The following is a 14,108-nucleotide window of genomic DNA, read 5'->3' as shown; positions in this document are numbered from 1 at the left end:
TGAGCAATCACCCATCTCGGCATGGGATGGGTACTTCAGACAGACCAGCTGCTGGATGTGTCTTGCACAGAAAAAAGGGGACATTTGAAGAGGCAGGGAGGGAGAACATCTCTACCACTAATGGGAGAAATCTTTTTTCTGAAGAGAATCACTTGAGTGTGCAACCACAGCTTTCATGGGATGGCATGAGAATTTCTCTTGTAAGTCATTGTCATAAAATGGGTTTTTTAAAATAAGCCACAGGGATGTGTTTGGAGGCATGTTCATTCCTTAGGCTCTCTGCTCTAAAAACACCAGAGCAGACAGAAGAGTGACACTGTATCTCCCTCCAGAACTGCAAATGATTTAAATAGTTCTGCCAAGAGACGGTTTACAGTTAAATAGGCTACAGCATGCCTGGATCCTTGGCTGCCACACGTCGGTGTCACTCCAAGGACTTCAGAGAAGCAGGTGCCTGAGAGCTTCACCTGATCATGGCTGTGGTTAGTGCCTTTCTGGAAAGAGCATTGAGCACTTCTTGGTTGGGAAACCCTTTCAAAAGGGTTGGATGAAGTTCAGATAAGTGGAAAAATGACCAATTTGAAATAAAACCTGTCTTTTCTCTAATTACAGTAACAGGGCAGGATGAAAGACACCTGAGAAACAGTGTTTGCACTGTAAGCCTTCAATTCTCTGCTGCAACTGAATCAAACACTTTCGAGACCAGAGTTCTGATATTCACTTGTATCTGGCCAAAGTTACTACACCCATTAATTATTCAAATACGCAATTATTGCATTTGATATATCACTGGATATAACTGTGGGAATGAGAAACAGTGTTCTAGTGCAGCTGATTGTATATGCCTTCCAAACCATAAGGACATCAATTTAAGGTGCTTACATTGATGGAGCACTCTGCAACCCCTTATTAAGATTCTTGCCAGCTCCTGTAGCAGTATTCCCCTGCAGAGTAAATTTCATGGAGATTTTTAGCCTCCCTTTCCTTTATACCTACCGTGTAAGTGCCAAACACTACCCCATACAGCTTCAATTCATGGTTCTGCAGTAGCTCTGAAAGGTCAGTAGCAAAAAGATCAGATCATTTTCAGCCTACCGATCAATGCTACACAAGTGACCTGAGTCCTGTGAACCATGTGTTGGAGCTGACTTGTAACTTTGACTTTATCTGGAGTTTCCAGTTTCCCACATTAACCTTCTCTGATAGTTTACTTTTCCTTAGGGCTGGAGTGCTGTGCCCTGCCTTCAGCCTGTACCATCCATACTGCCTTTTTCTGGACAAAGAAGCATCTTCACAATGCTGATGTTTTCTTTCAGTTAAGCTCACCAAAGGCAGACCTATTAGTCTTCATGCTTATGAAGCACAGAGACATCTAAGAAGAACATCTCTTGCCTGAAGTCCTAGACCTTATGGTCTCTTACATTGAGATTTGAATGACTTGCCCTTTGCTCTCTCCCTAGGTACTTGTGTTTGTGAACTGACAACACGCTTCTTTCCTGTCCACTCATTAGCAGGTACTGCTCTCCCCAGTGCCCTAATATCAAAATAATTTGCTAGTGTGTCCCTTATTTTAAGATCCTGTAGGAAAATGACCATGCTTGTTTTTAAACGTCATCCTGAATTTTTCAATGACTCTCTCATCCTGGGTCTTTCCCCCCTCTTATTCTCTTTATACCTATTCTGTCAAAGTTTGCTGCTGCTGGAACAAATATTTTGGCTATGTTTTTGCCATCCTGTGTTTTTCCATCTCTGGCTCTTGTTTCAAATCATTGCTCCTTAAAGCATCTATTCTTTTGCATAAATTTTCCAGTTTTTCTTCAAGTTGCAGTCCCTTGTGTACCAGCCCAGCAAATCTTTGTGCTGGCTGAACCTAATGAAAAAGTTTCTTCAGAGCCTACTGCTTTATGGTGACTGCAGCTGCCATTAACTGAAGGAATTAGCATTGGGAGGCTCTAAATCTGCCCTACCCAGCTGGCGTGTATGATGTGGTCCATACGAGATGCTGTAGTAATCTTGTTGCTCAAGGGGCTGAATATAGCATCCCTTCCCACTCCCAGTCAACGCTGGAGCTTTGGGGTTTTCCTGCTGGAAGCCCTCAAAGGTGGCACAACCATACCAAGGTCCTGGCCTTTCCACAGCAGGGACAACTCAGCAGGCTGCTTGCTGCCTGTGTCATTGGGAGAAGTTCTCAAAAGCCTCAGGAAGTTTACTTCAGAGCATCAGGACAAACTGTATCGCAGTGGGATGAGAACTGGTAGGTTGCTTTCATATCTATTATTTAATTTTGAAATAATTGCATTATCTAACATTCAAAAAAAAATGGGGACATGGGTTTTAATGAAGAATTCATGCTCTGAACTGAAGGCAAGTGTTATGGTATTGCATTGTGCTGCTCTATCACTCCCATGACAAACAGTGCGGATCCGTTAGTGACCTACATGGACTCATTTAGATGCAAACACAGCAATACTCCTGAAAAGCTGCCCTGCTTTGAGGAAGAGCAAGTTCCAAATATTGCTGAATGGAATTCAGTCTCAGAGTAGTAATTACTGATTGTAATTTTGCAGTAAATGCAGTAATTAATTATTGTCGTTTTCCATCAGTGCATTATATTGTGTGCCAATCTTAGAATAACTACAATAATTAGCAAATGGGATTTTGCATGCTCTGGTATTGAAACTGTGGTTTATAGAACAGACATGAGAATTTTACCATAATAATATTATTAGCAATTTAAATGGGCAGACAGGTTAAAAATGAAAAGTAACCTGAAAAGTAAAAGGTTTTCTTGTCAGTTTTGCAAACACCTTAAGCAGTTTTGTTTCAGACTCCCCCAGTTACATTCACTTCCATTCTCTCACATACGCGCCCAACAGTGTGAAGTTTGGGTTACAAACACACTGTGAGGGACGTTTAATTTAATCACATTTGTCAGTGGAAATTAAGAGGAAAAGTAATCCAAAGAAAAAAATTGGCTGAGCCGATGTTTTTCCAGTACCTAAACAGACTTTCCCAAATGAAGCTGTGCTGATTTCATTCCCACTTTATTCACTTATATTAAAGCTTGTGCTAGAGTACTGTTTTGATGTAATTATGCTAGTGCAAATTTCCATAATGTAAGCAAGTCCTAAATGATCTAAATGATGACTAAAGGAGGGAAATGACAATAATCTGTGCAGGAGGAAGAGGAATTGGTTAGCATGATTGTAGGAGGCATAACTACAAGAAATGGGATTAGGTCCTGATAAAGGATATTTAGTCTGAATCTCAAGATGAAGAGCCTAGCAGGCAACAGTGAGATCAATGCAGCTGCAGAACAGCCTCTCACTGGAGGTTATACAAGCCTATCTAAGAGGGATAAGCAGCCCAAAATTCAGTAAAAAGTACACTTCCATTTGACTTTGCATTGAAGCAATCTGAAACGACAAAAGGAGAAAGCCATAAATGTTCCATTTACGTTTTACGTTATTTTTTTGTCATGAGTGGAATGATTGGAATTTTGCTTGTTTGTTTGATTTTTGTCTGCTAATGTCTGATTACTTTAAAATGAGTTTTTTTGGTTTTGTTCTTTCTCTCATCACAGAACAGAAAATTCAAAATGCAAAGTTTTCCTATTTGGTTTAATAGCATATATATTCCAATGGAAAAAATGGCATTTCCTATGGGAAAAAAAAAACACCACATCACCTATTCCAGCCAGCTGCAAAAACAAGCATCTCACATATTCTACAATAAGCCACACATCAGTACATGTTCAGAAAGCTGTGAGGGAGGATCTGAACATCTTTTCTTTTGTATTCAAACTTTGGCCTACGTTATTTCCTCTAGAATTTTGGAGAAGCAGGTTGCCTGGACAATGCATTCTTTTAATGATTTGACACTACTCTTCTTATGAGAGCAGCTTATAAAATAATCTTACTGATGACTGTGTTTTTTTTTTTTTTCCTTTTTTTTTTTTTTCACTCTTCTGCCTCATTTGCACCTCTCTCAGTTTGTCTCACTCACACTCACTTTGTATCACTCAGTTTCATAACAGTCAATGCTCCAGGTTAGACCCATCCAAACATCTCTCCATCTTTAGCTTTAAATAAAACTTCAACAGCAGTGTACCTGAGGTGGAAAATTTGCTAACAACCAGTGACTGAAACAGAGCCACAGAAGGGGAATGGACAGGATTTTCACTGTTCTTCTATGCAACTGCAATTTAGTCATACTGCAGGGTACCTAAGGGCTCCTGGGAATGGCCACCCAAGTGAGCTGTGGGTTTCAGTATTTTTATTTCTTCATTATTTCATGCATTTGCTATCTGAAAGACACATGAAGTGCCTCTGAATCTTTGCTTTCTGATCCTAAGGGGGGAATTATAATATAATATATTGATTTTGGCAGAGTTGCCTCAAATGATCCTCTTTCTTTTGCTTTCTGCTCCCCCAACCCCATTCTCATATATATATATATTATTTTTTCCCCTGCTATAACCACCTCTTTAATTATAACGAAAAAAGAGAACAGAGGCGGCCATTTTGGAAATGTTTTGCCATCTGAATTCTTCAGGGCTTTGCTTGAAGCAGCTTGTGGGCTTATCTGCCACATCACAGAGACCCTTTCAGTGTTTGACAGCAACTTTAGAGCACTTGCAAGGAAAACAAAAGACTTCAAATCACTGTGGCCTAGACTGCTTGTGTCCCAAAAGGGAGATTTATAAGTTAAAAAACAACAAAAAAAGTGCATGTATAATTAAAATGGAGCTAATATCTTTCTTCCTTGGTTGAGAAAAAACACTATGATGGATTACATCAAACTGGGTGCTGCCTGAGTTTTTTGTTGGCAGCTTCTTATTTTTGGAAAGGAGTTTGCTAAAACAAAGCTTTTCCTTAGAAAATCCTCAATGAAAAAGTTTCTTGAGCATACTCTTGAAGCACATGAGTAATTGCCCTGATGTCAATATGGTTGTTCACATGCTTCAGATTGGAACTAAGGACTTTGAGAGCTGTGACCAAAGTAAAAGAAGATAAAAAACATACGGGAGTTATTGTGTTTCTTCCAGTTAAGGGAGCTACCTGTTTTCTAGCCTTGCAGTAGATATCTGTGTGCTTGGACTTAGCTGGCTTGTACCCTAGTGGTTTTAGGAAACTTATTGTTGTATTAATGCTACTGTCTACTGAGTAGGTGTGTCAAGAGACTCCCAGTGGTATTTGGTGGCTGACTGGAGGCTGCACATGAAACCAGCCGTGGGGTACAATAACCCTGTGCTGAGCCAAGGACAACTGACCCACCTCTAAATAGGGCTAATTACTGAGGGGTTAGCCCTGTGCCCTGACTGGAAACTGCTTTGTATTGGGCCATCATGACTAAAAATCCTGTGTTTGCTTCTAGGGTGCTGGTATGGATGTCTCCTAGCACTGGAAAGCAAGTAAGCTAAAGAAAGATGTGTAGCTAAGCCCTTCTGAGCTTTTGACTACCCTTTCCTGTCACTAAATGTCCTCTTCAGTCTGACCTGACAACCTCCCATGCTAAATCAGAACCTTCCATGGGATACATACACTCCTTCAGTGCCCTCCAGGGGCCACATACACTTGACTAATCCCTTTTGTTAGATAGAAAAAACAAAAACAAAAACAAAACCGAACAACACAACCCCAACCAAAACCACAAAAACCCCCAAGCAAAACTTTCTTCCTGGATAACTCCCTCCTGCTACAAGACAGGTACCTCTTCAGCTCCTTCAATAGGTTCATCAAGGTGGGAGTCTAAAAGAGAATAAGGACCTTTGAGCTGCATTTACTACATTTTGACAGGGACTCTCTGTACCTCTGATAGAGGCAGAGGATGTAAGTAGTCTGGTGGTAACAACTGAAATGATTTGGCTGGAGCATTAAAAACAAAGTAAAAGCCTGGAAAGCTAAAGGACTTCCTAAACATAGACAACTACTCAAGATTTTTCTCATGCTTTGAATAAGCAAATTAAAAAAAATGCTCTAGGAGAGAGATTTGAAATTTTATTGCCATTTTACCAGCTGATTCCTTTTTGTATAATTTATTGGGAAAACAAACAAATAAACAACAAAAACCAAACAAACAATAAAAAAACAAACCAACAAATCCTAGTCCTATTACTGAGAGATTTTTTTGGGGGGAAACAAGTTAAGACCTCAAAGTCAGCCTGGTTATGAAAAGCTAGACCTGGAGCACCTCATGCTGATCCATGATAAGGAAAACACCACAAACTCTTACCTATGGATCTTCAACAACACTGGAGTATACAGCCCTGCATTTTCTTGCACAACCATAAGAAACAAGCATATCCTCAGTGTTCACAGTTACGCTACAATATAAACCTATTTCTTGGTGCCAAACAACTAGGGAGATACATGTGTTCCTTCATCCGTTTGCAGGTGCTACTGAAAATCTCCCCCAAAAAGACAGTCCCTGCTTTAACAAAATAGCATCATGCATGCATCTCCCGCTCTCTCCCAACACTTCTGAGCAAAACCTGCAGTAAAAAAGCCAGTGTGATGAAGCAAAAAGCATTTCAATATGGAAGCATATTTTGGTTTCAAGCTTCCAAGAAGCCTTGTCAAAAGCAAGGAAAAGAAAAGAGGTATGTGAAGAGGGAAATTGCATCGAAGATTATCTTTGTATAGTCACATATAAAGGATATTCTGGACTATGGAAGTTGTATCTTGAGTCATTGTTGCCAGAGAGGTACTAAAAGCCCCTTTGAAATTAGCACATGCACCTAATACATTTATTGGAAGTTTTCTTAGTCTGCTCCATGTTTTGTTCAGTGCAGCACCTCTTTCAAAGACATTTTAATCCCATTCCTTAATTCTCAATAGAAAGGATACTGCTCTGAAGACCACAATAAGGTATTTTCAAAGATATTAGAAATACCAGTGGAAAATTGGATCAGTTCATAGTTCTTTGGGAGGGTTGAAGATGGGGACTTTCTGCCTGAACCTTAAGTGTGTCAAAAAGGCCTGAATTAAAATCACTGAATCTTAGATGTTATGGTCATAATGGCCTAGAAAGCTTACCTAACCCATCTCTCTGTCATTAACTTAGGAATGCAAACTGCTTTTTGCAGCTTAGGGTGACCCTAAGTGCTGTGTTTGTTGGGGAATCTCTGGTATGGAATGGCTTTAACAGCAGAGAAACTTGCCATCTCTGCAGCAAACACATACATTTTGTATATTTAATTTCTCAAAGAATTATCTAATGGAAAGGCCAGTCAGCAGTGGAAAACGTTTCCATTTTTGGAAACATCTCCATTTTTGTTATTGCTAATAGGCTGGAATTCCAATGAAACAAGCTGCTGCTTCTGATAGTTTTGACACTGTTACATGTTTTCGAAGTTTCCTGGTAGTATCAAGCTGTCTCCTTTCCAAGAACACAAAGCACATGAGTCTAACAATGAGACCCTCATTCAGATACGTCTAGGTCCTCACTCAAGCAAAGCTTCCTTGGCTTTGTTTGGGTTTTATCTATACACAGAAGTTAACAGCAACTGAACAAGATGACAGCATGGATCCTCCTGTTAATTTCTTGGGTTTGGGAACAAAGAAATTAGGTGTTATTTAGTTGTCACGGAGACATTTACATATAGTTATTATGCTGGGATGAAATTGGATACAGACTATACCGCATGAAGAATGATGAATGCTTTGAAACATTTGCAACACAGAGCTATTGAGACAGACACTGTCCCAGTCCAGTCACCTGGGATTAAACTGCAGCCCAGTCCCATCGCTTAATTGCTGATTTTCTTCAGCCACCAGAAACGCTGTCTTTGGCCGAGCAAGGGGAATCAGGACAGCTGCTGCCTCCCCTCTAGTGACCAGGAAGACTTTGGAGAGATGCAGGATGCTACTGTGGTGGGGAACCCTCGTTAAGCATCCTTCCGTCTCTCTTTCTAATGAGGCACAAACAGTTCCTGGTTTATGTGTAGGTGTGTGTCTGTGTGGTGTGGCTCTAGCCAGAGGCCTAAGTGGAAAAGGCAGAAGCCAGAGAGTTGCAGAGCTGAATCTTTTTGAGGGTCTACAGCACAAAGGAGAGGCTACAACCACAGCTGACACCCCCTTCCCCATGCAGTTACCTGTGCTAGTGCTTTGTATCCAGTGTTTCCCATAACCCTTCAGTAGGGACGATTAGCATCCTTTGGCCTCTTCAGCTGCACCTTCAGCCTCTTCATGCCAATCTGGAAGCCATTCATGGCCTGGATGGCAGCTTGGGCACTGGCAGGATTGTCAAAACTCACAAAACCTGTCAAAACATGAGGCAAGGCAGAGGGCTTAATGAGCCGAAGGGGGCCAAGGCGTGTACATGCAACGACCACTGAGAATGAACATGGGGAAGGGGGTGAGGGTGGCGGGAGGGAGGGAGTGAGCAGGTAGGAGGGTGGACGGGTGGGCTGGAAAGTGAGGAGAGGATGGTTGCCAATGGGGGACGGAGGGTAGGAGGGGTTGTTACAGATTGGTGTCCCAGGACGCTGTGCCTGGTCTGAGTGCCAGTTCAGACACGAGACTATGTGAAGCATGGGGATCCAAAGGCTGGTGCCACAGTACCAGCACATGGAAGATTTGGGTCACCCTAGAGCAGATGTGATGCATGGTCTCAAGGCACTTGTTCTCTGTCTTGTTCTTTTTTCCTCCGCTGTGACTGAGTAACATCTCTTTCTAGACCCTCCTTCACACCCCAACATAACCTTTCCTTGCCTTCCAATATTCAAAATGAGGGGAACCTGATATACCTACTGCTATCTCCTTATTATGGCAATATAAGCAAAATGTGAATTTAACAAGCTCTCCATTATGGTATTCATTGGCACGAATAGTTTGATTGTTGGCCACTTAAGAATATGAGGAGCTTTATTAACTGGCAATTACTGCAGACCTTTACTTTATGTTGATGCTGCAGTTGAGAAATATGAACACTAGTGCTTTCCTAACATGGTTTCTGTAAGTAGTTTCATACCTTGCCAGCACACCATCTAATCAGCCATGGACTCCATCCAGCAGCAGAAGCACCCATAGTGATTGAATAATGTACCTACAGGCCACCCATTCTTTGTCTCAGTGGAAGAGGATCAGAAGAGGCAAAATAGCTCAGAACCAAGCTAGATGCAGTGCATCTGACTCATTCAGCTTTGACGAAGGTTTTTATTTATTTATTTATTTTCTTATGTTAGCTCCAGGAGGAGACCTCATTTGCACATACCATACATGACTTTAGCTAGAGTGACCAGGAGACTGAGATATGACTGAGACAGGGAGCCATCACATTGTACAAGAATTTCCTGTGCTACTTTTGCCAGAAATGTCCCTGTGTGCCAAAAATATTTCTGATCAAAAACTCTAGGTAAGTCTAGCCTGGACAAGCCTGCAGTCCAGACAAAGCCATCTGTTTTCCCACCCCTGCAAAGCTTTGGCAGCACAAACCAGCCCCAGGAACCCAGTGTCTCTCAACAGACAGGCTGAAATGAAGAGACGGCTTTAGAGCCCCTCAAAAAGATAATGCTGAGCATTTGCTGCCAGGTATACACCTGCTCCTGACAACAGCACCGGGCATGGTTTACAGCCTTGGGCTGTTCCGTGACTGCATTCAGCAGCACGTCCTCTCTGGTCTAGTTCCTCCTCAAAAGCAAGGCTCAAACATGACAGAGGGTGGCTTTCGTTTGGAAAAGACAAGCACACACACGAATACACAAATATACAGAAACACACCGCCTCATTCTTGCATTAAAGCTGTACTCCCTGCCTTTGGCTAATAACAAAGGTTTATGAGAGGTCACCTAGCCTATGATCTCAGCCTCAAAGTGAGACAACAGGTTTATTAAGTGTGGCAGATGTGTTTTTTAGAGGGAGGCCCATGAAATAAATAGGCATCCCTCCTCATCCTCCCCTCTTGAAGCTGAGGCTCCAAATAACTGGCTTTCCACACAGTTATCCTGCCAGCCACCTGGATGAGGAGGAACCAACACTGCAGCTCTGAAGGTGTGAGCAGAAGTGTTGCTCAAACCTCATGGCAGTCATCAATCTCTAAACAGAAAACTAGAGTTGTGGTGAGTAATGAGCTGAAGTATTATTAAATGGCAGTGGATCTGCATTTGCAATCACCTCTTTACCAGGTGCTTACTGGCTATGTTCCCAGTTTACATTTCACTAGTTGAATAATCTATCATTCAACAAGGCCCTGTGATTTGATCTCAGCAAAGGAATAAACTAAGCACTTCCTGATTTCACCTGAGTTGATTCAGCCTTTAAATACTGCTGGAAGCTCCCTTGGAAATACTTTACTTGATCTTCAACCTGAAATTTGCTGTCTAGCTACCTCATGTCCTTGAATATAGCTGCAGTGAAAGACAGTTCTTTTTAAAATCACCTCTGGACTGCTAATACTGCCATCCAAGACCCATCAGCTCTAACAGTAAACTAAAACTGTGCCAGGGAAGTTCAGAGAAACTGAAGCCCAATCATCTATACCACTGAATTTTTAGAAAGGTTCTTGACATAGTCTGGCTTATGCCTAACTCCAAACAATTCCTGGGCGCACTGTGAGTATTAGCACAGGACAGAAGCTGTTTTCAGTAGTTAGCTTGGAGGTTGCCATGATATTCTGGAAAGTAACAGGATTTAATAGTTTGGGTGTGGGCCATCCTGTGCCAGCTGGCACCAGTGCTCGAGAAAAGTGCCAGGTACGTTTACTTTACTAATATAGACACAGCTACCAAATATCAAAGCTGAGTTGGCTGCAGCTGCACAATTGCTTATATCATGTCGCTGGAGAACCTTGCCTGTGAACTTTGATTTCTACTCTTGTGACTGGTCCTGTTGCAATGTACCTCCTACTGGCTGGACATGTACATTTAGAGTGTGTCTACACATGCATCCATTTGTGAGCAAATCACCTTGGGATCCTAAAAGAATCGATGGAGGTCTAGCCAATACAGTCAGTGGAGTGTAGAATGCAATTTGTCTTTTTTTGGGGGGGGGGGCGGAGGGGGGAGGGGGGAGACAGCTAGCTGTGCCCAAATGAATCACACTGTAAATCCCACTGGTTGTTTAGCTGCTGTTCTGCAGCTGGGACTCACATCTCAAGGTAAGAATGTGTTAACTGGCTAGTGCCTATATGGGTCATTCCTCAAAGTGGTGTTAATTGCCGAATCAAAATCCTTATGTATACAAGCTCCACCAGAAATACTGCCAAGTGTGATAGAAGTCTACTATTTTTCTACTTTTGCCAAGGTGAGACCTTTAATTGGGTGGAAAGTCCTGGTACTGGGATGTTGATACAGTTGGACCCCTGCAAGAACCCTGCCATTAGATAAGCTCACAAAGCCACTACAGTTTTTACAATCATTTTGCTTTTAAGATGAAATTCTAAGGCCATTTCCTCATTCTGTGCAAAACTGTAAATAATACAGCATTTTAACAAATAGGACTAATAAGAGAGATCAGAAGTGGATTTGCTCACTGTATTTCATTTAGACCAGATAATGAAGCTGGGAGTTGTACTTTAATGCTATTGGTATAACAGTTGCCCACAGATCTGGACCGGATTTGGATTATTTATTTTGTTCTCCTTAGTTGTCCTGATATCCACTGCTGTAATATAAGAAATCTCTACTGCCTAGCTGCTGAGGGTGGAGGGGCTGTGTTGGGTGGGCTGTGGAGAGAGAAGGAGGAGGGCAAATGCCAATAATTGCACATTTTCCATGTAAGCACATCCTAGGGACAGAGCAGCTAATGCCTCTAGCTTCATTTGACTGTTTTAGTTTCAGGGGGCTTGATATGCACAGAAGTTGTTGATGCATTCAGCTCTCCCCCTTCCTGTTATTTATGTGGAGTTGTATTTCATGTTGTTGAAGATATCTGGATAGATTCCAAAAAGAAGAAATGCTATGGCTTATCCTGAGAGCTGAGATTTCACAATGATAAGGGATAAGCAGATAAACAAGCCATGCTAACAATATATTCCTTTCTCTTTGCAGATCAAATATCTACTGATAGATTATATGACATTTTATTTTTGTTATGTGCACTATTGACAGTTAACCAGCTTTGTTACTCTTCTGGTGCTATGCCAGATTTAAACATGTATGACTAAGGACAGAATGAGTGTACCTGGAAAATTGCTTACATGCTTGCTTTCTGAATAGCTTTAATGCTTGAGTTCATAACTACAGGGCTCAAAGAATGGTGCTTGCACTTCCATTGCTCAAGAAGCTATCTGTGTTTTGAACACTACCTCTGCATTGTCATCTATACTCTTGAAGGACAAAAGAGAAAGGGAGAGGTTAAAAAACTCAAAGCTGTTTCTGTGCATCGGTTAATTAATAATCAGAGAAATATATGTCCTGGTCTAAATGGTGGGTAGGAGGACGGGATTTTGTGATAAATCTTTTTCTTTTTTTTTTTTTTTCCCAGGGATTATGTAAAAAGGCTGCTCTAATAAATGATTTATCAAAGCAGCAAAGAATCAAGAAATGTGCTGGGATTGCAGCTCAGGGCACCTAATCTTCCTGAGTCTGCACAGCAACTTCCAGGAAGGTACTGACACTGGAGTCCATGGCTTCTCCTGTCCTGCTCTTTCCCTGCATAACTTTTTCTACAGGTGGAAACAGGGGTAACGTCCTGAAGGGAGCTGTAGTTTAAATCCTCACTTCTTCCACATGAAATCTTGGTAGTGCAGCTTGCTGAAGGAGCTTCATGCCTTCCTCATGACACTAGCACGATCACCATTGCCTTTATGTAGCTGATATTACTCACGGGTGGATTTTATATTTTAATAGGCTGAGATGATAAAGAAGGGAATTTGCAATCTGTCTCAGAGGGCGTTTGAAGACTGTTTTGCAACTGTAAACTTTTCATTCACAGCGAGTAGTGTCTCTGCATGGCCATGAATTAGTTTGTGCTCTAAGTACAGGCCTGAATGAGCACATCGTTAGGTTCCCATGGATCCCTAATTGGCCTTTGTGAGTTTTCTGTTTCTCTTTGCATGCTGCAAGGAGAATTAGCAGTTAATGTGCAAAACAGGCTTTTGATGATCTGCTACCAGGTTGGAATAGCATGCTGCCTCTCTTCAGCAGAAACCTTTCTCTGGATGCAGCCCAAAGCTTGGTAACTACAATGAGCATCCCCAAAATTAGAAGTCAAGACTATGGTCAGTGACAGGTCCAGATACAAACTTTTGATCCAGGCTCCTGAACTGAGGGCAGACAGTCCTATAGCAGGTCCACTTATATAAGTAGGCTGGTCTCAGGCAGTGAAAAGGAAAATAGGAACCTCAAAGAAAAAAATATTTAACTTGTCCTAAAACTAAGAAGAGTTATGGATGTATGGAAGAATTATGGATATATATGCCATGTGCATGCTGCACAGAACTAGTATCTCAGTGGTGCACTTCACAAGAGATTGCAATGGAAATATAGACATTGATGCTTATTGTTTTTTTTTTTTTGGCCAAAGATGCACTGTTCTGGTTCTGGCTGTCAGTCTATTTCTCTGACTGCCAAGAGGGATCTTTCATAGCACGTCTTGTTGCTTCAGTTAAGAACGTCACTAGCTAAGGAAAGGATCTCATTCTTCTGAACTCTTCCGCCTTGTCATTCAACCCATTTCTCAGCAAAGAAAAATAAGAATAAGAAAAGAGGAAATAGAGAAATAAAAAAAAGAGGGAAATACTCTGGTCTGCAGGATCTGCCTCAGTCTGTGGAAGGCAAATTTCCATGAAGTGAAAGAGAAGAAACATGGTGCACATAGGCAGGGTACCAGTGCAGAAGTCCATGCCCCTTGCTTCTCTTGCACCCAAAGTGTTGCTACCCAAAAGATAGGAGGGGGCCTGGACCAGACTATTAAGATGGAGGAAGCTGCAGAAAACACTGGAAATTGGTTAGACCAATGGTCCTGATCTTTTCCTTCTCCCAAACACTCGCATTAGTAGTTAAGGAATTGCATATTAATATAATTGGCTGTTAATGTCATTGTCCCATCAGAGCTTGGGTTCCTCGCTTTTGTTACTAACCAGTGAAGGGGTGGCTCTAGGAATGGCAAGGAGGCATTTTCTGGTGGAAAAGCAACTACGAGGTGCTCAAATCATTGAGGCCTTCT

General features: G+C 41.7%; 1 protein-coding gene across 47 annotated transcripts in view; it reads right to left on the bottom strand.

Moving 5' to 3' along the window:
* Nucleotides 1-8,134: 8,134 nt before the first annotated feature.
* The window catches only part of CELF4 (CUGBP Elav-like family member 4), a 676,700-nt gene continuing 670,726 nt past the window's right edge, over nt 8,135-14,108 (bottom strand). For all 47 annotated transcript variants that reach the window (XM_035566000.1, XM_035565962.1, XM_035565983.1 and 44 more), the window contains one exon: nt 8,135-8,262. In XM_035566000.1, coding sequence (XP_035421893.1) covers nt 8,135-8,262 — 128 coding nt within the window. The remainder of the gene's footprint in view (nt 8,263-14,108) is intronic.

The sequence above is a fragment of the Cygnus atratus genome, chromosome Z (assembly GCF_013377495.2).
Source record: "Cygnus atratus isolate AKBS03 ecotype Queensland, Australia chromosome Z, CAtr_DNAZoo_HiC_assembly, whole genome shotgun sequence".
Taxonomy (NCBI): domain Eukaryota; kingdom Metazoa; phylum Chordata; class Aves; order Anseriformes; family Anatidae; genus Cygnus; species Cygnus atratus.
This window is presented reverse-complemented; position numbering and strand designations above follow the sequence as displayed.